Source organism: Phacochoerus africanus, chromosome 15 (genome assembly GCF_016906955.1).
Source record: "Phacochoerus africanus isolate WHEZ1 chromosome 15, ROS_Pafr_v1, whole genome shotgun sequence".
In the NCBI taxonomy this organism is placed as follows: domain Eukaryota; kingdom Metazoa; phylum Chordata; class Mammalia; order Artiodactyla; family Suidae; genus Phacochoerus; species Phacochoerus africanus.
Genome location: NC_062558.1, coordinates 59,560,534 through 59,582,302, shown reverse-complemented (window position 1 = coordinate 59,582,302; position 21,769 = coordinate 59,560,534). Strand labels below are relative to the sequence as shown.

Sequence of the window (21,769 nt, the reverse complement as noted above, 5' to 3'; positions counted from 1 at the left end):
ATCCCTGAGGACTTGGGTTTGGTCCCTGCCCTTGCTCAGTGGGTTAAGGAGCTGGCATTGCCGTGAGCTGTGGTGCAGGTTGTGCTCCATGGATCGCCTGGTGTCACCTGAGAGAGATGGTGGCAAACGGGGCTCAGATCTGGCGTTGTTGTGGCTGTGGTGTAGGCCGGCAGCTGCAGCTGCAGCTCTGATTCGACCCCTAGCCTGGGAGCTTCTATATGCTGCAGGTACAGCCCTAAAACCCCCCAAAAGCCAAAAAACCAACCAACCAAGCAAACAAACAGAACACTGGCTTGACAGGACAGAGAGCATCAGGAATCGTCTGAAAGAGGAGGACCACTTTGCATTCCTCCAACGGCCGTAGATAGCCCGACTTTTTTTCCTCTTTCTTTCTTTCTTTTTCTTTCTTTCTTTCTTCTTTCTTCTTTCTTTCTTTCTCTTTCTTTCTTTTTTCTTTTTTCTTTCTTTCTTTCTTTCTTTCTTTCTTTATTCTTTCTTCTTTCTTCTTTCTCTTCCTTCCTTCCTTCCTTCCTTCCTTCCTTCCTTCCTTCCTTCCTTCCTTCCTTCCCTCCCTCCTTTCCTTTCCTTTCCTTTCCTTTCCTTTCCTTTCCTTTCCTTTCCTTCCTTTCGAGCGGATTCCTTGCTTTTCCCTGGAATCCATGACACAGACAAACCTTTGCCCAGAGAGTCAGTGCAGTGAGGTTGGAGCATGGGAACCATGTAAAACTGATGCTTCTTGCAGGGAGGCCTCCTTGATTGGACGGCTCCCCAGTGTTCGGGACAGCTCTCGTCTTTATTGCGTCTGTCTGTTTTCTTTAGATGTGTAATAATAATACGTGCATTTAAATATCACTTTTTAAACTTTTTTTTTTTTTTTTTTTACAAAATGTTGTTTTGCTCATAATAACCCCATAAGGTATATTGGACAGCATACTGGTGTTGGCAGTACTTTTGCAGATGAGGGTCCAAAGTTCACACAGCAGTCATGTCCTGACATCTTTGGCCAGTTTCTGACATGGGAGTGAGAGAGCTGGTTAACACTGACTGCCCGGGAGACAGCGGACCTTGGAGCCAAGTACCAGGCAAACAACGGGAAGGCATGCCTTTGGGTAGAGCCTGGGTTGTGGGTCTGAGCCCCAGAGAATGAGGCTGTTCCAGGCCAGTGAGTTGTCTCTGTGCTCCATGGATCGCCTGGTGTCACCTGAGAGAGATGGTGGCAAACGGGGCTCTAAACACAGGCAGTCCAGGGAGACCCCTGGGCAACCAGCTCAGGTCAGAGAAGGGGGCCAGCAGTTCCAAAGACAAGAGGGCAGGAGAGGAAGTGCCTGGTACCAGAGGGACAGGGAGTCTTGTTTATAAAATGAAGGCTTGAGCTAGAGGATGCTGGCAGCCCTTTCCAGATCTAGAACACTTTGCACGTTCAGAGGTTGTAAAATAGGTTAAAATAAACTGTTTTGAAAAAAACAGTAATTATGTTCCTCATGGCCCCCAAGTAGGTTCCGTGGGTAGACAAGGACTGTCCATGCCTCGGTGCTCAGCTTCTTTCTTTTCTAAACGAGTCATTGCTCACGACGAGCAGGCGCTAGACGTGGATGGATGGAGCTGACATCACCCTGTGGCTGCTGTTCAGAGTTGGGAACTTGAGCTCCCATTTCCTTTGGAAAGTCATCTTCACAGGCAATCAGACACGTTAACTGAGCCGCAGCTTGGAAAGGAAGGAAGAGACAAAAATACCACCTATCTGGACGGGTCTAGACGCCACTCACTGGAGAAAATAGGACCCTGACTCCTCTTTTTTTTTGTTGGGTGTATTTGAGAAATCCAAGGGAGGAATCTCATCTTACAGATGAAAAAAAGCAACTTTATTCTGTGCTAGAGTAAACTTACTATGATTTTTAAAGAACATAGGGCGTTCCCATTGTGGCTCAGCAGAAATGAATCTGACTAGTAACCATGAGGTTGCAGGTTCGATTCCTGGCCTCGCTCAGTGGGTTAAGGATCTGGCATTGCCATGAGCTGTGGTGTAGGTTGCAGATGTGGCTCGGATCCTATGTTGCTGTGGCTGTGGTCTAGGCCAGCAGCTGTAGCTCCGATTTGACCCCCAGCCTGGGAACCTCCATATGCCACAGGTGCGACCCTAAAAAGCAAAAACAAAGCAGAACAAAACAAACAAAAAAAACCCAAACCAAAAAAAACCCCCAAAACCATAGAACAAAGGAGTGTGAAAAAGTAGCTATATATTTTCTTCATTTTTTATTTTTATTGACGTATAGTTGATTTACGATGTTGTGTTAGTTTCAGAGGTAGAGCAAAGTGATACAATTATCCATTCTTTTTCAGATTCCTTTCTGATATAGGTTATCACCAAATATTGAGTAGAGTTCCCTGTGCTATACGGCAGGTCCTTGTTATTTATTTTTGTATATAGTACTGTGTATATGTTGATCCCAAATTCCTAATTTACCCCCCCCACCTTTCTGGTTATATATTTTTAAAGATTGCATTTTAATATTTTACAAATTCCCTATGCTTTGTTTTCTTCAAGGAATTTATACCTATTATTTTTATTATTTAGGTTGTTCTTTTTTGGAGATTTATAATATCTAGCATCCATTCCTCTTCTATAACTTAATTATCTGATGAGTTATTTTCAACTAGAGCCTCATGGGTTCTCCAAGATGGGACATGATTACCTTGAAATGATTGTAGCTGGTTCTTCTTGCGCTGTGGCTGTGACTCACCTCTTGGCCTATGTGAGTGCATTTTAAGAGTTCTTCTGGTCAATTTCCGTTTTTTAATTTTTCATTATTATCAACTTTGAGAACTGTCCTGTGCCGACTTTCTTGGTCATTTGTGTGTCTTATACAATCCCCCATCCCCTTTCATCAAATTTTCTTCTTCCTGACATATCCCAAGAATGTTTTCCTGTCTGCAGGTTCTGTGTTTTCAGTCTCTGCTTTTCATTTTTCCAATGTGGAAGGAATCCGCCAGTCCAGACTGTTCTTTAGACCTTGAGCTGAAGGTTGAAGCTCTTCTGGCAGAAGTGATTCAGTTCTGCTCAGAGAGCCCCTTTCTCAGGGACGGTGGTGAATAGCCCTAGATCGGGAATGCCAGCTCAGTGCTGGTTGGGATTTTATTATTATTATTTTTATTTTTTAAAGTTTTATTGATGTAGAGTTGATTTACAAGATTGGGATCTTTTCTGCTGTGCAACAGAGTGATTCAGTGATACCTGTACACACATCCATTCTCTTTCAGATTCTGTCCCCTCATGGATGATCACAGAATATCAGGTAGAATTCCCTGTGCTGTACAGCAGGTCCCCGTTGGTCAGTCGCTCCATGTACCTCTGCTGGCTGGGACTTCAATCAGTTATCAGCACATCTTTTCCAAGCTGCTCAAGGGCTGATGGATCTGCCCTGTCCTGACTTGCAGGCTCCCGGGCTGATTTGAACCAGAACCTCTCAGTTTCCTTTAGTCACCTGCGGGGAGGTGGTGGGGGAGGGTGGCCCTGTGCCTTTTACCTGAGGTCGTCTTATAGCCATGCTCTCCCGCCTGCCACTATCGTCACTACTGTGTGTGCCCTTTTTGGCAAACCTCCTCAGCTTCCTCTTAGAGTTGCACTGCTACTGTTGGAGTCCTTAGTCAAGTACTTGTTTGGTCAACTGGATTTTTTTCTCCCCTGCTGTTTAATTCATTTTGGTCACCAGCAGTCTATTTTTGCACTCTTCATCCAACAAAATGTGCAAATCTTTAGCTAGATGTTTTAGGAAATGAAATTTATAGTATTCCCCAGTTTTAGGACTCCTACCGATGTGTTGCTTTGTCAGTGGATTTGGAAAGAGCCTGAGAGAAACATAGGTTTACACTGTGCCTGTGGTGTTATGTGCGTCTGCCTGTTCTTAGCCAGACGGCAGGTAATTACAGGTGACTCAGAAAAGCATCATAAACCCAAAGCAGAAAGTACAACTTTTTGGATAAACTTCATAGTCATGGAAAGTATACATGCTTAGAAATTTAGGAGGAATAACATCGTTTAAAGCAATTAGGATTAAGTGGAAAAGCCAGCATTTCTTTTTTATTGCTTTTTTCTTCTTTCCTTTTTTTTAGGGCTGCACCCTTGGCTTATGCAAGTTCCCAGGCTAGGGGCTGAATCAGAGATGTAGCCGCCAGCCTACACCACATCCACCGAAATGTGCCAGATCTGAGCTGCATCTGCAACCTACACCACAGCTCACAGCAATGCCGGATCCTTAACCCACCGAGCGAGGCCAGGGGTCGAACCTGAGTCCTCATGGCTCCTAGTTAGGTTCGTTTCTGCTCAGTCACAATGGGAACTCCTGCCAGCATTTCTTTTAAAAGCAATGGGAATAAGTAGTCAGAATTAGGGGGATAGTGATTGAAATGGAAATCTGATGTTGCCTCAGCATCCCTTAGCAGAATAAACCCAGAGGCAGGATTATATTCCCGCTCTCCCCATCAAATTGTAGTGTTTTAAGGATTGAACTAATAGTTTTTTTTTGTGGAGAAAGACTCCGGAATTGAAATCTTTCTGTTTCAGTACAGCTGGGTTATGACAATAGTCGAAAATCTGGAGCTGTCTTGGTTACCAGTCTCAGGAAATAAGAGGCCAGGAATTTATTTTCTTATATGAGTAAAAAGGTATCTTTAAACAGCTTGGGAGGAAGGGGTAGAAAGGAGGCTTAAGATCTAAACGAAGACCATCTGCAGGTTTGATTCCTCTCATTTTTTTTCATTATTGGACAACTAAGTTCTCTTACAGGCAGATGTAAGACATCTCTTACAGATGTCTGTAAGTCAAACTGATTTTTGCATATGCATTGTAGTTTCAGTTTGGAATAAGATTATTTGAGAGGTGGCAAGAAAGAGCTGGTTTCATTAACACTTGGAATATCTGGATAAGTCAAATACCATATTCATCCATTGGAAATAAAGCTGTGATTCTTGATGGAAGTGGACCTAAATGCAAGCTGTGGCTATAAAATCGGGCTGTGTTTCCCAGTGGAGCTGGATTGGGGCCAGGCTCTCTCTCTGTGTGTGTGTGTGTGTGTGTGTGTGTGTGTGTGTGTGTGTGTGTGTGTGTGTGTGTGCCTGAGCTATCTTATTCATGTCAGCTAATTTGGGAAATTCTGCAAATGCAGTAAAGTCAGTATTAGCGCTCTTTCTTCTGCTCAGTATCTTCACACCAGCACCTTGACCTTGGAAGTCTTTTCTAAGAAATTGAAATCCCTGAGTGTATTCTCTTTCTCTTTGCTATCCCTTTCAGAGTACTTATGTGAGTTACACAGATGTATTTTATTAAAAAGAGTTTATGGGAGTTCCTGCCCTGGTACAGCGGACTAAGAACCTGATTGCAGCAGCTCTGGTAACTAAGGAGGCATGGGTTTGATCCCTGGCCCAGCACAGTGGGTTAAAGGATCTGGCATTGCTGCAGCTGTGGTGTAGGTCACAGCTGTGGCTCAGATTCGGTCCTTGGCCTAGAAACTTCCATATGCTGCCAGTGCTGCCATAAAAAAAAATAGTTGTTTATGGTCTAATAACTTAGGACATGTCAGACTCAGTTTGCTGAGTGTGTTGGAGAATTTGGAAGTATCCTCATTAAAGTTTAGACACAGGATCCCTGAAATTCAGAGAAATATTGTCACTAATGTGAGTCACTAATGTGCTCCACATTCAGAGAAAGAATCATGAGGCTAAAGGTCCAAGTACTTCTCTGGCCAGTTTTGCTTCAGTTCTTTCATTTAATCTCCTTTGCTTCAGTCAGAGGAGAAAACACCAAAGGTACTTACTTCACCCTGGTTAAAAATTCATGTGCTCAATTTTTGTCAGATTACTCGAAAATATTTCTTAATCTAATTTAGGTATGGCTGGTTGTGGGAATGATTTATTTCTGGTGTTCCTGTTATGGCTGAGCAGGTTAAGGACCTGATTGTTGTCTCTGCGAGGATATGGGTTCGAGCCCTAGCCTCACTCAGTGGGTTAAGGATCCAGTGTTGCTGTGAGCTGTGGTGTAGCACGCAGATGTGGCCCGGATCCCGTGTTGCTGTGGCTGTGGCATAGGCTGGGAGCTGCAGCTCTGATTCGACCCCTAGCCTGGGAACTTCCATATGCTGCAGGTGTGGCCCTAAAAAGCAAAAACAAAAACAAACAAACAAACAACTTTCTAAACTTCATCTGCCCACAGTCCCCTAAATATGAATTAGCTGTTGGACCAGCATGAGTGGGTCTGTCGCACGTGTGGTTTCTGTGCTTCTGAACCCCCACTGAACCTGATGGAGGTTACTTGCTGTGCCCAAGGTGATGAGCATGGCCTGCAGGATGCCAGGGCTTGGTTTGAATCTCTCTCCACTGCGTGCAGCCTTTCCCAAGAGTAAATGTTCCTAATGGCCAGCTGGAGAGCTTTTACAGCCACAGAAAAAGGCTTGCCTCTGATGAATATATGTGTCCTGTTGTGCCTTTACTAGATCATCTGAAGCCCCAGGGAGTTCTTGGCATTTTTGTTGTCTATGGCCCATGTTTGTCCCACTGGTGACATGACATTATCAGCTGTGAGGAGAGAAGGGTTGGAGGGAGGAAAAAGGCCACGTAGATAAAATCCTGCATTTCCTAAAGCTGTGTTTGCTGTCACTTTCTTAACCACTTGCCCCTGACAGAAGGTTAGAGGCCTGAGCAGTAATTGGCAAGGTTGTTAACGTCAAGGATTTCTGTGTATAGATTAATTCAAGACCAAGCAGCTTCTATGCCAGGGCACCTGTCATTTGGCTCTTCATGTCAATGTCTAGTTTGCTTCCATTAACCATCTCTCATTCTCAAACTTGTTTTTTCTTAAACGAGACACAGGGGATGGAACTGGGGTTGGGGACAGAGATGGGGGACAGGGGAGAGGCCTGGAGACCAAAGGGACATTCCTCCTCCTGTAGCTTTCCCCTAAAATGGGACTTTAGTACAAGGCCACGTATACACGGGCAGGAAGGTGGACTGGCAGTTGCCAGCAGACAATCCACTTTGTGCAGCAACTTCATTCTAAGGGGGAAAACACTTGTCTCTTGCTTAGGAAAAATGGCCCACATTTCTGCCTCTGTCGCTTGTGTTAGCCGGCACTTTATATAACCTATGCATTTTTTTAAGATTCTGCAGCTCTCTATGGATAAAAGAATATTCACCAAAGAAACCTGAGTGGTAAAAATAGGAAAAGACTCTTGGGAGGCGGGTCTGGGACATTGTAAGAAATCACCTGGTCCCACTCGCTCCCTTATTTTGCAAGTGAGGAAATGGAGCCCCAGGAGAAAGTGCCTTATTCAGGGCTCTGCAAAGTTAGCAGGGTGGTGGTGGCATTATGTGCATGCAATTGATAAGCCTGTGCCTCCGAGGACAGACAAGAGACGCGAGAGAGTTTGTCCTTCGAAGGCTCGTCCTTGGGGCAGGTGCGTGCCTGGCCTCCTGGACGTGAGTCAGGCTGGTGCTGATGGACGAGGCTGGTGCTGAGGGGGGGGTCATGGCGAGCGAGGGCCTTGGTCATAGAAGGAAGTGGCCCAAACAGAGGAAGAGCGTGTGGGCAGGAGGTGGCTTCTCTAGGATGTGAAGACAGAGTCCTCCGCCTCTGACATTGTGGGGCCAGGGGAGGGGACCTGTGGATCTCCTGACCTGGCTTCCCATCCTGGTGTCTGTCCTGCACTGTGGTGAGACACTTCCCTGCATGGCCAAGAACTCTCTAAGTAGCGCTGCTTAACCACTGCATGCTGCCCACCCTTGGGAGGAAGGCCATGAGAAGAGGCCGGGGCAGGAAGCAGGCTCCTGGCTCTTGAGGAAGGCATTTCTGCTCTTGGCTGCCTGGACTGGCTCTGGGTGGGCTTGTATTTGCCCTCATAGATGTTTCACTTCAAGAGTAAGGAGGATCAGGCCAGAGCCCTCTCCTGCCCGGGTCTCTGAGATGTGTGGGGAAGTATTAGGGTGGGAAGGTATGGGCTCAAGTTTCTTATAAGGCTTTTGAGTTACGCCTAAGTGACAGCATCTGGAGAAAGTGTAAAGAGTGGCTAGTTGCTATTAAAAGAAGACATGGGAACATGGGATTCTTTTTCTTTTTTTTTTGTCTTTTTAGGGCTGCACCTGCAGCATATGGAAGTTCCCGGGCTAGGGGTCGAATCAGAGCTGCAGTTGCCGGCCTACGTCACAGCCACAGCAACGCCAGATCCGAGCCATGTCTGCCACCTACACCACAGCTCATAGCAGTGCTGGATCCTTAACCTACTGCCTGAGGCCAAGGATTGAACCCGCATCCTCCTGGATACTAGTCAGGTTCTTAACCTGCTGCTCTGCAGTGCGGACTCTGACATGGGATTCTTGAACAAAATAGAAACCTGATGCAGCTCTAAGTTTTTGAGGAAGATTAGCAAGAGGCCATAAGCACAATCACCCTGAGTTTTGCAGGGTGACCTTCTAGCCTTGGCGTTTATTAGCAGCGAGGACTCATGGGGCTTTGTCTGGAAGCAGGCTCCAGGCTGGGACCTCTGGGTAGCCTGGCTTTCAGCCTTCTAACTCCCTACATGCTTCCCTCCTTGTGCCAGTTTGTATTAATTTGTTACGGCTGCCATAACAAAGTACTGCTGATGGATGGCTTACATTGATTCCAGTTAGATGTCCAAGATCAAGGTGATGGTGGGGGAGGGGTGGGCGGAAGGATCTGCTCCAAGTGTCCCCTTGGCTTGTAGACCGTCTTCTCCCTGTCTTTTCACACTGTCTTCTTTCTGCGTGCGTTTCTGGGCCCAAATTTCTCCTCCAGTTTTACTGGAGCAGGGCCCATCCTCGCAGCCTCATCTTAACTAATTACATTTTCAGGGACCCTATTTCCAAGTTCTGAGATATGGGGGCTTAGGGTTTTATTTTTTTTTTTTTTTGCTTTTTAGGAACACACCTGCAGCACGTGGAGGTTCCCAGGATAGGGATCCAAGCAGAGCTGTAGCTGCCTGCCTACACCACAGCCACAGCAATGCCAGATCCAAGCCGCGTCTGCGACCTACACCACAGCTCCTGGCAATGCCGGATACTTAACCCACTGAGCGAGGCCAGGGATGGAACCCGCGACCTCATGGTTCCTAGTTGGATTCGTTTCTGCTGCGCCACGAGAACTTCAGGATATAAACATATGAATTTTAGGTGGACAATTTGACTCACACAAAGTCCAGGGAAAGAAACTATCCCAAAGAAAGAAGTCTGAAGTTCCCTGGTGGCTCAGCAGGTTAAGGACCCAGCCTTGTCACTGCAGCGGCTCGGGTCCCTGCTGTGGCAAGTGTTGGATTCCTGGCCTGGGAACTTCTCTGTGCTGTGAGTGCAGCCAAACCTCCCCCCCCCCCAAAAAAAAAGAGAGAATTCAAAGAGAGCAGGACTTCTAGGAGGTTGGATTTAGAAAGAGGAGAGGTGGTGTTCCTGAGTGGACGCCAAGACCCCCCTGTCTTTAATCTCTTCCTCTCGCTGTCACACAGCGCCACCTACAGCAGTGTGGCGAGGAGCAGACAGGGCCTTTAACCCTACTCTCGCTGGGGCAGTGGGGGTGGGACTCAGAGGGAGCCTCTCACCATCCTGTGGATTGAAGGCGCATCTAATAGAGGTGGGGATATTCCCATCATGCTGCACCTGGTCCTTTGAAAGAAGATGCTCACCATTCCTCAAGCCTCCATTATGTGCCAAGGGATTCTCGGTGGAAGAACCTGGCCCATGGGTCTTTCCTCCTAGTGGGAGAAGAAACAACAAACAGGGGTATAAACAGTAAACAGAAATCAGTAATAACCATAATAGAGAGTTCCTGTTATGGCTCAGTGGTTAATGAACCCGACTAGTATCCATGAGGACTTAGGTTTGATCTCTGGCCTCGCTCAGTGGGTTAAGGATCTAGCATTGCTGTGAGCTGTGGTGTAGGTCACAGACATGGCTTGGATCCTGCGTGGCTGTGGCTGTGGTATAGACTGGTGGCTACAGCTCTGATTCCACCCCTAGCCTAGGAAGTTCCCTATGCCTCAGGTGCGGCCCTAAAAAGACAAGACACACACACACACACACACACACACACACACAAAATAATAAATAAATACACTGCATAGTAGGTTAGAAGGTGGTAAGTGCTATAGGGGAAGACACAGGAGAGGTTGTGTCGATTTCAAGTGTAGTGGTCAGGCTGGGCTCCCGGAGAGGGTCAGAGGAGAGTCAGGACTTGGGGAAGGAGGGAGCTGGCCCTGTGTGTGCTTCGTGAGAAGAGCATGCAGGCAGAGGGCCTGCACCAGCCAAGGAAGATTCGAGGAGTGCCGGGAGGCCTCTGTGGCCAGGCAGAGCGAGTCCAGGAGGTTACAGGAGAGGAGGTCAGAGAGGTGACAGGGGATAGGCCGTGTCAGTCCTCATGGATGTGGCTTTATCTGGTGCATTAGAGATCCACGCTGCTGTGCTTGGGAAGGCTCGCTCTGGCTACAGTCTTCAGAATAGACTGTAGAGGGGTGAGGGCAAAAGCGGGGGACTAGTTCAGAGGCCACTACAGCAATGCAGAGGAGGGGACCTGGCTTGGTAGCAGCAGAGGTGGTCCTCTGGTTGGATGCTGTTCCTTAGAACTGTTTCTCACCCCTTAGTCATTGAACCTAAACTGCCTGGCCGATATTCTTCCCTATAAATGTCTGGTTCTGGCCCATGACCAATTCTTGGCGTATTCTGTTTAGATTAATTCCTTTTTGACTTCAATTCCATTTTCCCTTCTAATTATGACTGGAAAGCAATCTGTCCCTCCCCAAATTGAATCTTTTATTATTGATATTTTTGGCATCCATGGGAGCATTTTCCCTGTGATATCACAGGATTTAAGCGATTTTCACCCCTAACCTGAAGCGAAGGAGCTTGTGGGCTTCTGTATTAACCCAGTGGCCCCACAATCATTTTTTTTTTTTTAAACTCAAAGACATTTTCGCATATGATTTTTTTACAGCCATCTGCATGGTGCTTAGCACCTGCATTGCAAGATGAGAATATTTACAATGTATTGTGGGAGGGGTGCTCAGTCTCCCACTTGGGTGGGTTGAAAATGAAACCCTCTCTTCCACTGAGGCAAACAGAAGAGCTGTCGCATCTCCTCTTGTCCAGCTGCTGCCACACAGAATAGGGACCTTTTTTTCTAGGACTTAGGAGCACCAGTATGTAGGATCTTTTTTATTTATTTTATTTTTTTATTTTTAGGGCCTCACCTGCGGCATATGGAAATTCCCAGACTAGAGGTTGAATCAGAGCTGCAGTTGCTGGCCTACACCACAGCCATAGCAACACCAGATCCTTAACTCACTGAGCAAGGCCAGGGATTGAACCCACATCCTCATGGGTACTAGTAGGGTTTTTCACCCACTGAGACACAGTGGGATCCAGGATCTTAATAACACACACGATTCATCGTACTATTGAAGATGGAAAATCCCACCTGTATTGGTTTATTAGGGCTGCCATGACAAAGTACCACAGCCGGGGACACCTCCAACAACAGGAATCTATTGTCTCGTGGTTCTGGAGGCTGGAAGTCCACGATTAAGGTGTGGGTAGAGCTGGTCCCTTCCAAGGCCTTCTTGGCTTGTAGACGGCCGTCTTCTCTCTGTGTCTTTGCATGGTCTTCCCTCTGAGTGTGGCTGAGTCCTAAGTTCCTTTTCTTATAAGGACACCATTCCTGTTGGGTTAGGGTCCATCCTAATGAGTGCACTTTAACTGAACCGCCTCTGTAAAGACATCATCTCCGAGAAAGGTCCCATTCTGAGGACACCAACATAATGAATTGGGGATGGGGGGGCACATTCATCCCATGATAGACCCCTCTGCATGCAGTTTCCTTTCACCACTGGCAACCCCAAGCCCACCTGTCCCTGATGTGCTTTCTCTACAGCATATTCTTGTTCACTGTCTCCACTTTTCTTTTTTCTTTTTCTTTTTCTCTTGGCTGTGCTCAGAGCATGTGGAAGTTCCCTGGGCCAGGGGTTGAACCCCTGCCACAGCAGTGACAATGCTGGATCCTTCACCTGCTGAGCCACCAGAGAACCCTGAGTCTCAACTTTTCCAAGGCTTGAATTTTGGTCACATGACTTAAGCACCAGTTTGTGAGTAAAGAATAATGTCCCTTCACAAAGAATCACATTGATCGTATTATAAATTTAATTTAACACAGTTCTGAAAGAGAATTCTAAAAACGAGCCTGGACAATGAGAGCATATTTCAAATAAAAACACATCTTCTGGGAGAGGTAGTATAGTTTAGTGGTTAGCAGAAAAGACAGCTAGACTTCCTGGGTTATCAGTTAACCATTTACCAGCTGGCTAACCCTGGGGAAGTTATTTAAATCTCTCCTTGAATTTTCTTATCTGAAAATGCCGATATTATAGAACCTACTTCATAGAGTTGGAGGATTTCAGACACTCATCTAAGTAAGGGACCCAAGGAAGAATGCCTGGTACACAGTAAGTGCTTAATAAATGTTTGATACTATTACTCCTAGGGTGGCTGCTTTGAAGGAAGATCCTCATTTGAGTAAATTAGGTCTGGTGTGTTTATTAAAGCATTATCTGCTAATTTGTGGAGAGGACGTGTGTTTCCAGGGTACAGAATTATTTGATGGAGAGGGCAGCGTGTTTTGTCATTAACAATATGCAGGCTTAAGAGAAACATGGAGATGCATCTTTAATCATTGAAGTACATGTAACTCTTGTTTATAACCATTCCACTCCCCTAAATTGGGTGTTTGTCAGTTTGCATTCCAACTCCTGAAATCACTGTTCAGGGAGCCCTGGGTGGTGGTGGTATCAGGTGTGTGGGGTGAGTGTGACATCTTCTGTACCCCAGGCCAGACACCCCACTCAATCAGAACAGATCCCCTGTCACCTATTTTACATCTTACTGTTCTGTGTAAAATTTCATTTGAAAGTGCTCTGCGACTAAAAATAGCTCCAAACCCACCAGCATGGTATATAGATTATTCATATTCCTCTGCCCCTCATGGCTTCCTTTCTGTGTATACCCCAGGAATGCGACTAATGCTAATATTAGCCTGAGCGAAACATAATTAGGAGGGTAAATCTACTGCAAAAGTAATATAGCGTAAATTAAATAAATTAAATATAAATCAAATCAAATAGAAAACAATGCATTCAATTACCTGCATCACTGCCTCCCTGCTCTAACATGGGTATTTGAGAAGAGTCTGATTTTCTTTCTGGGGTAGGGCCAGAGCTGAGCCAAGACCAGAGAATTGTGTCAACCCCAGGAAGGATGGTGCTTGACCTGTTGGCTAAAAGCTAAAAGCACTGCCATTTTGGTCAGCTAAATTCAATCTTAATTGTCAATGCATGAACTAGCTTTTGTGTGTGGCCAGGAAAGCCTATTTATAAGAGACTATTAAATGCTCATGTAGGATCAATTTTGTGGTGAACCATTTGTCGAAAAGTTGTTAGTTGAATGGGCTCACATGAGCCTGGCAAAGGAAGTGCATTTCTGCCCAAGGAGGGTTCTAAGTTTGGAGAGCAAACAGCAGCAGCACAGAAGTGGTGCTGCTACTAGAATCAATACGGGCCCATCTCTGGCACCCTTTGCCCTTCTCTCCCCAGCAGCTCCAGCTGCAGAATATGCCATCACTGTCCGTCCATGAGATTCCATGGGCTGTTTCCCACTGTTCCCCAAATGCACTGAGTTTTATCATATTGCGAGCCCTGAACTCAGAAAACCTGTGGCCATATGTCCTACTGTTGGTCAATCTGATCTCTTTCATCTGGTTGACCTCAAGTCCCCTGGGACGTCTTTGCTGGATGAATGTGTGTCTGATGTAGGAAGGACTTTGTATATTCTAAACAGAAGTCACACCAGTGTCAGTTTCAGGGCAGTTGGAATCGACATGAGCGTGCTTGTGCTCAGAAATCACAGAGGGGTAGAGGTGATGACATTCAAAACCAGTTCTTAGAGTTGAAGAACGGACAGCAATCAGCAAGTGAGCAACCTTGCTCCGATCCTTTGCAACCCCTGCACAGGAGCTTTTCCTGACCTCCTCCCCACCCGCTCCCAGACCCGAGAAAACCTGACCTTCCCCTTTTGCAGCTCACAGGTTTACTAAGTGACCACTCTCTTCTGGTACTTATAACTTTCTTGGGGGGGGTGGTTTGGGGGGCTCCTGTTTAGCAGTGTTGAACTATTTCAGGGAAGAACCTTGCCTTCATGCTCCAATTTCCTAACTTACAGTGTTCCCAGGAGGTAAGGGAAGGGTTACTGAGTGGGAATGAATGCATGCGTGAATGAAGGCAAGCTGTAGATCAATGGCTCTCACTGCTTTTCTGAATCAGCTTCATCAAGGTATCCCCTCCTTCCTTTCCTTGCCAACTTCTGCCACTCTACTGCACAGGCCCTTAGACCTCACAGTTTTTGCCCAAAATGCCTGCCTGGTTTGTCACATTCAGTGTTTCCTCCTTCAAATCACCTCTCCTCGTGCTGCCCAGGAAATTTTCCGGAATAGCACCCCATTTCTTGCCTATTGCTGTCTTGTTCAAAGTGGAGTGAGTTCCCATTGCCTGTGGGATGAATCTCAGAGAACCGTAATACTGACTATGGCTTGTCCTTAATATTCCTTTAAAAATTATTTTAATTGTAAATATCCTGAACACATTGAAAAATATGGTACTCATTTACCTGCCATGGAGATGAAATGAATACTGGCATTTCCCATTTATTTTCCTAAATAAATAAATAAACAAACATCACAGATACAGGTAGACCTCCTGGTCTGTCCTTCCTTCTGTCTTTTTTTTTTTTTTTTTTTTAGTAATAATCATATTCACCCTTTTACCTTGATCTCTCACATTTCACCTGTGTGAACCATTTGGCCAGTTGAATTCACCTCCCTGAAATTTTGTCCTTCCTCCTTTTTCTTTGAGGCCCAGTTCGTTTTCCACCCCTTCCAGTGAGCTTTTCCATCAGTCCTCTAGTTTCTAAATTGCTGCTCAAGTTATTGTCCTTTTGCCCACTTGGGGACAATATTCCACCTGTGAGAGTTTTAAGGCAGCCGTTTGATCCTAGCATTGGGTTTCTATTCCCCTTATCGTAATTTTTTTCATCTTGCTTTATATTATAGTTGATTGCATATACTTCTCCTGCAGATAAAAATGTTGAGAATAAGCTCTGAGTATTGGTTTCATTTATCCATTTACTCGTTCATCCTGCCGATATTGACTGAGTGCCCACTGACAAGCTCCAGGAATTGTTGTTGTAAGCACTGAGGCTACAGATGTGAGCACAAGACAATGCAGGCAGTTGCTGTGATCATGTGGCTTTTATCCCAAAGTGGAGGAGAGAGAAATTCCATGAGTAAATAAATATGTCAAGATGCATAGTCCTAAGGAGAAAAAAGAAGTGGGAAAAGTCTTGCAAGGAATGGAATTCTCTTTTAGGTGAACTTTAAATATACAAATCTCCTCTCTGATGCATCTCACTGCTAAATACAGAAGGGGCTTGGTGCATATTGGTGGAATCATACAGTAATCCCAAATAGAGAATATTGGATTACCTGTCTGTGAACATGACACTGTGTAGTCCATCCTTCTTGGAAGGTAGTTCTTCCTATCTTCTTAGAAGGTAGGGATATACTTTTTTTTTTAAGAAATCAAACATTTTATTTTATTTTATTTTATTTTATTTGGCTGCCCGTGGCATATGGGATTCCTGGGCCCGGCATCAGACCTGAGCTGCAGTTGTGACTTATACCACAGCTGCGGCAACACTGGATCCTTTAACCCACTGTGCTGGCCTGTGGATCGGACCTGCATCCTGGCTCTGGATAGATGCCACCAATCTTATTGTACCACAGCAAGACCTCCTGGGAGTGTGATTTTAATCCTTTTCTGCCAGGAGGACATCTGGGTTGTTCCTTCACCCTGTTAGAAGACGTGCACTGAGGAAATGATAACGGATTTTAATGCCAGCCTAAGAAGGGCATAATTAGGGAGGGAAACATCTGCTTCCTAGTAACGTATTCATTCCAGTCAAATGGAACCAATCTGACACCATCCTTCCTACTGTTCTTCTTCAGCCACTGGGCTGATGAAGGGTTGACTGTATTCCTACTTATGACGGTATTGAACTGTTACCAAAAAGACCAATGTTCTCTTTCTACTTCTTCCAGCCTCCAAGAAAGGATAAAATCCCTCAACTTGTTGCTTAAAGAAATCACTGCTAAGGTAAGTACCTTTATATGCCCACGTTCTAAAGAGATCTCTGAAGTTTTCTTTTGACTTGATTTCCAATCTAGCTCACAGAGAACCTGGGCTCTGGCTGAAGTACAGACTTGGCAAAGCCATTCTACAGACCAAGCACGAGCCAGCCAAAGGAGCCAGGGCCGAAGGCTGCTTGATGGTGGCAGGGTCCTGACTGTGGTTCCCAGGGGTTGACTGGTTTGGCCTTCAGTTCAGAAGGAGCTGCAGTATTAGAGAATGGAAATGATGGCTGCTGTGCAGAGTCAAATGCCTTTGCTTCGAAAGCCTCCCAGGGAGTTCCCTGGTGGCTCAGTGGGTTAAGGATCTGGTATTGTCACTGCTGTGGAGCGGGTTTGATCCCTGACCTGGGAACTTTCACATACTGTGGGTATGGCCAAAAAAAAAAAAAAAAAGTCTTCTAGGCTAGGGGTAATCTGAGAAGTTAACTATATTTCCTTCCAGATGGGCTAGGTTCAGGTTTTCCACAGACAAATGGAAATGGTATAGTAGGTGATTGTTTTTTCTTTTTGTAAAGTGAAGTTGACTTTGAAATCATTTTGCCTATTTTATCTGCCATTTAGACGTCACATCAGGACCTCAGTTTCCATAGAGATGGAGCTCTGTGACATCATTTTCTGGGAGCACATAGTCAGTTCCCTTTAGAAATCAGTGTCGTGGCTAGTGGGGATAACCAAATTTACAGAACAAAACCCTTCCCTGCAGAGATGGTTATACCTCACTGAGTTGTAGACAAACTGTGAAGTAGGGTCAGTTACCCTGTGAATTATTAGTCCATAGGAGGCTGAGGACTAGGTATGAATCCTTAGTGATTTGTGTTAGGTCTGGGAGCCAGGGCAGTTATAAGGTAGTTGAAATGTGAACGAAACAGGTTTCTGAGCAGAGAGCAAAGCAGACAAGAGTCCGCTGGCCTGGAAGGAATCTTTTCTTGTTCTTAGTGCCCAGGGAAGAGGCCAGGAAGATCTGCGGGGATCTGTAGACCACCATAGCCGAGCCGAGATGGGGAACGTGTTGTTGGCCAAAATGGCACAGTGGCTCTGGCCCTTTCCCTAGGTTTTGTGTCTAATTCATTTTGGAAAGCAACGTGATTTTGCCAAACATGACGCAGCAGCGGTTGGATGGGCAGTCCTGCCTGGAAAGAGAACTTCCTGGTATGAATGAGTCTCATGCATTAGATGGTATTGGGGCCAGAGACCAGATGCTTGAAGCCTGTTCTGCCTACTGAGAACCGCTCAGGAGCGCTCCCCTATGGCAGACGGGCAGGATGAGACTCAGGGCAGCCGTGGGGGATCCCGGATCCACAGGCAGAACTCTGGGAAGGGGTTTATCTCAGGCTCCCAGGCTGAGTGTTGCTGAGACCTTGTCCTTGCCCAGCCACAGGTCAAGAGCGACTGGCTCGGTGTACCAGTTTTGTTATATGAAGCAGGAGCGGATGTTAGAGTAGGCTTGAATATCTGCCTTATAAGTGACAGTGACATTGCCCACTGGCACTCGTGTCCTTTCTGCCACTGGGACCTGCAAGCAGAGCCACTGGGGAGGTGAGGGGAGGCCAGCACCTCCTGGATGGGGGGGGGTGTGGAAATGCCATCTACCAGGTCTCCTCATTTCTGGGCAGAGCTGGAAGGTGGAAGGACTCTGGGGTGGGGGTTTATGGAGCTTCAGACCATACTGTGTGTGTTACTGAGTAAGTCTGTGTCCCAGAGGGGGTTGAGGGGACAGGTGTTTGTCCCCCGTAACACAGATGGTGTTTTCTGTGGCATTTTATATTGTGCACACACGCATGTACACAGATGCACATGACATTGGGGTTTGTGGATCGTCTCCAGCTACTGTTATTTCCTCAAAGGCCAAGAGTGGTTTGCTTTGCTGGCATACTTTCTGTAATGCACTTATAAAAAACTTATAATTCCCTTGCTCTTCTCTAAAATAAAGGAATTCATGCCTAAGATTTTAAAATGTAAATGTAAAAAGCCTCCATTTAATAATGAGTTCCTCAGGGCCCAATTTTATTTGGAAATAAAAAGGAGATGCAGATTATCTGGGTCACGCATGCATATGTGTGTGTGTGTGTGTGTGTGTGTGGATGGGTGTGTGCTTGTGCGCAGACACTCATGTGTGTGTGTATGGGGGCCAGATATCCATCTGCAGAGAATTAAAACCAACTGCCCTGTCACACACGACAACTTTCTCTCCACTCTGGACCTCAAGGTCACCAGTCTGGATTGACTGGTGACCTTGAGGTAAAAGATACAGCTTGGCTCAGTTTTCTTTCTTCAGTGCATTGGATACACAACGTGATATTCTTCCAAATCCTTCCTCAAAGAGATGGCACCTGCCTTCCACCCGTTACCTTTTTTGCGACTCTTACGGGTGGCTCGAACCAAAGGTAACTAGGCGATAAGTGAGATGGAAGAAAGAGCTGGAAATAACTGGGGTACCTGGAGGTTGGTAGATATTAGATTATATCCAGCGGTGCCTGAAAGAACGTACATTGCAATTGAATAAGAAGATTTAGAGGTTGTGTCATATTAATAGTGACAGCTTGCTCAACAAAAGTGAAACTGACCCAATTATGATTAAGAAAGACTGTTCGCTAAAATCAGAAATACTAGACACAGTGGATGAGAGGCAACAATTACGGCTGGTGTTATGGAGTTGACAGAAATGTCCTAGGACTTCTGATGGCATTCTTAGACAATTTGAGAGTTAGGGGTGGGGGGTGGGAGGGAGGGAAGGAAGGGAGGAAGGAAGAGAAGGAGGGATGGAGGGAGGAAGGGGGTGTTCTTAGAGTACCCTCAGCTCCGTCCTAACATCCTGACAAATCTCAGAACCCTTGAGAGGGTGTCTCCAAATTAATCACTCTGGACAGTGGATACCCAGCTCTGCTGGTGTGAGCTTGCGGGTATAGGCGTCCACACTGTCGCCTTCATCCAGAGAGTGAGGGGTTTTTTGGCCACACACACGGCATTTGGAAGTTCCCAGGCCAGGAATTGAACCCCCACCAGAGCAGTGACCTCAGCCGATGCAGTGTAATGCAGGATCCTTAACCCCCTGTGCCACCAGCAAACTCCAGAGAGCGAGTTTTATAAGGAGATATGGGGAATTACAGCTGCTTAATGGAAAAAAGTATGTTGAAGGCTGGGGGAGACATGGTGTAACATTTTAGACAGGATGGGTGGGGTCTGTTTTGATTCTAAAAAGATCTGTCTGAGGTAAGCAAAACATTTCAAGTGGATGGTATCTAGCAAGATCTGGAAGCTTCTGGGGAGATTACATTTTATGTTTTCTCTGGGCTCTGTGAACCCAACTGGGTTAATTTTAGTTTTTGAATGGACTCAGATTTTTTAGCAAGAAAAGAAACATGCTCCTAGGCCACATCCTTTGTGGATCCCCCAAAGGGTCTCCCTCCCGGCTTCCCCCCTCCCTCCCTCCCTCTCTCTCTCTCCATCTCTTCTCCCTTCCTCCCTCCCCCCTCCTTCCTTCCTCTCTTCCACTTTTAACTGAATAAATGATGACCACGACTTTTATCTGAATAAATGATGACCATGATTTTTACCTGAATAAGTGATGACCATGAGTTTTTGAGAGGGTGTCTCTGAATTAATCACTTTGGACAGTGAATGCCTAGCTCTGCTGGTGTGAGCTCAGGGGTAGAGGCGTCCACACTGTCTACACCTCCCTAAATGGTGATCCTGGCTGTCTCCCTCCAGGTGTGTTCGAGTGAAAGACTCTGCAGCACCCTGAGGAAGAAGGTAAAGGATATTGAGACCCATCTGCCGGCATTGCTTGAAGCCAAAATGCTTGCCGTATCAGGTACCTGGAAACAGAGGGGAGACTTAAGTAGCTGGAGTCATGACAACCACCCCATCTGTGTCTCGTCCTGGACTCACTGTCTACCTGTAACTGATATCACCCTCTGCAGCTCACAGCCTTTCTGGGGAGTTTCCTTGAAACCCCTGGAACAGATGGGCAGCATGGTGTTCTTGGAAGGGATGGATAAACTCTTAAAAACACCCATGACATCATATAAAATAGTTATTTGTGTAGGTACTGTATTTTGGACTTCCAGTTCCTGGTTCGTTAAGAGTTTGGAGACTAGGTGTTAACCCAGCTGGTATCTTTCAGGACATGGGTTCGATCCCTGGCCTCACTCAGTGGGTTAAGAATCCAGCATTTCCATGAGCTATGGTGTAGGTCGCAGACGCAGCTTGGATCTGGCGATGCTGTGGCTGTGGTGTAGGCCAGGGGCTACAGCTCCGATTGGACCCCTAGCCTGGGAACCTCCATATACCACAGGTGCAACTCTAAAAAGAAAAAAAAAAAGAATTTGGAGACTAAATGTTCTCTGTATGCTGTGTAGTTCTAGCTGATGTGTCTATAGTGTCCTGTGTCTGGAGATGCTCAATGATTACTGGATGTGATCAGCCCCTTCCTGTAGGAGGAAAGAGTGATAACGTGAGACAGACTGATGTACTCAGTGTAACAACCTCGTCACAGATTATTGATTTTCGGAGGATTCTCAGTGGCTCATTATCCTTCCTTCATCTGGTAGTTAGGAAGGGATATTTTCTCCATTAATCAGTAGTTTGAAAACACAACCCTCTGAAAACAGTATCTTACTCTATCATTTGAATAGTACTTTGGAATATTCCATTGCCTTTGTTGTTTGATTTTATGTTTTATTTCATTTATTTATTTTTTGCTTTTTAGGGCTGCACCCACGGCACATGGAAGTTCCCGGGCTAGGAGTCGAATCGGAGCTACAGCTGCTGCCCTGTGCCAACAGCCACAGCAACACAGGATCCTAGCTGCTTCTGCAACCGCACCACAGCTTACGGCAATGCTGGATCCTTAACCCACTGAACAGGGCCAGGGATCGAACCTGCCTCCTCTTAGATACTAGTCGGGTTCTTAACTGACTAAGCCACAATGGGAACTCCTGCCTTTGCTGTTGTATTTTATCCTCACACCAGCCATCCATTAGGTAGGAGGGAGAGGTACTGTGATCCCAGGGAACGGGTGGGGGGATTGAGGCCCCGGCTGTGTCCTTTGGTTCAGCTCGCTCAGTTCACTCAGTGGTGGCGGACCAGGGGCTAGAGTCCACGTGTGATCTCTGGGTTGCTAGCCCGATCCTCCAAGTACTGTGCGTTTTATAGGTTGCATGAATCCGCAGCTCATTGGCTTCGGAAGAGTCATACAGGTTGAATGAAAGAGGTATAATAATTACATGTATGGGTTTTAAATGGCACGTAAAGAAGGAATACAGTAATTGGCAGCTTCTGCTCTTCAGATCATTAAACGACTAATGTTGGCGGCCAAGGAGCGGTTTCGCTCCTGGTGCCGTCACGTGTATTATTTACAACCCCTGGAACCTGCAGATGTGAATGTGGGGCCTGGCTCTTAACAGCTTCACATGCCATTTACCTGGAGTTATGGCCCCATTTGCTCAGAGGAAAAAAGAAGATTGAACACACTCTTGTTTCCGAGTTAAGGTT

The 21,769-nt window shown here is 46.1% G+C and overlaps 1 protein-coding gene across 6 annotated transcripts in view; it reads left to right on the top strand.

Annotated features, from left to right (window-relative positions):
• DISC1 (DISC1 scaffold protein) overlaps positions 1–21,769 on the top strand; it is a 357,609-nt gene that overhangs the window by 131,928 nt on the left and 203,912 nt on the right. For 5 of the 6 annotated variants that reach the window (XR_007132278.1, XM_047761226.1, XM_047761227.1 and 2 more), the window contains exons 7-8: positions 16,187–16,241; positions 19,985–20,087. Coding sequence is in view for 5 of the 6 variants with exons in the window: in XM_047761226.1 (XP_047617182.1) it covers positions 16,187–16,241; positions 19,985–20,087 (158 nt within the window). In the remaining variant the exon portion in view is untranslated. The remainder of the gene's footprint in view (positions 1–16,186; positions 16,242–19,984; positions 20,088–21,769) is intronic. The other variant, XM_047761230.1, reaches the window with a different exon arrangement.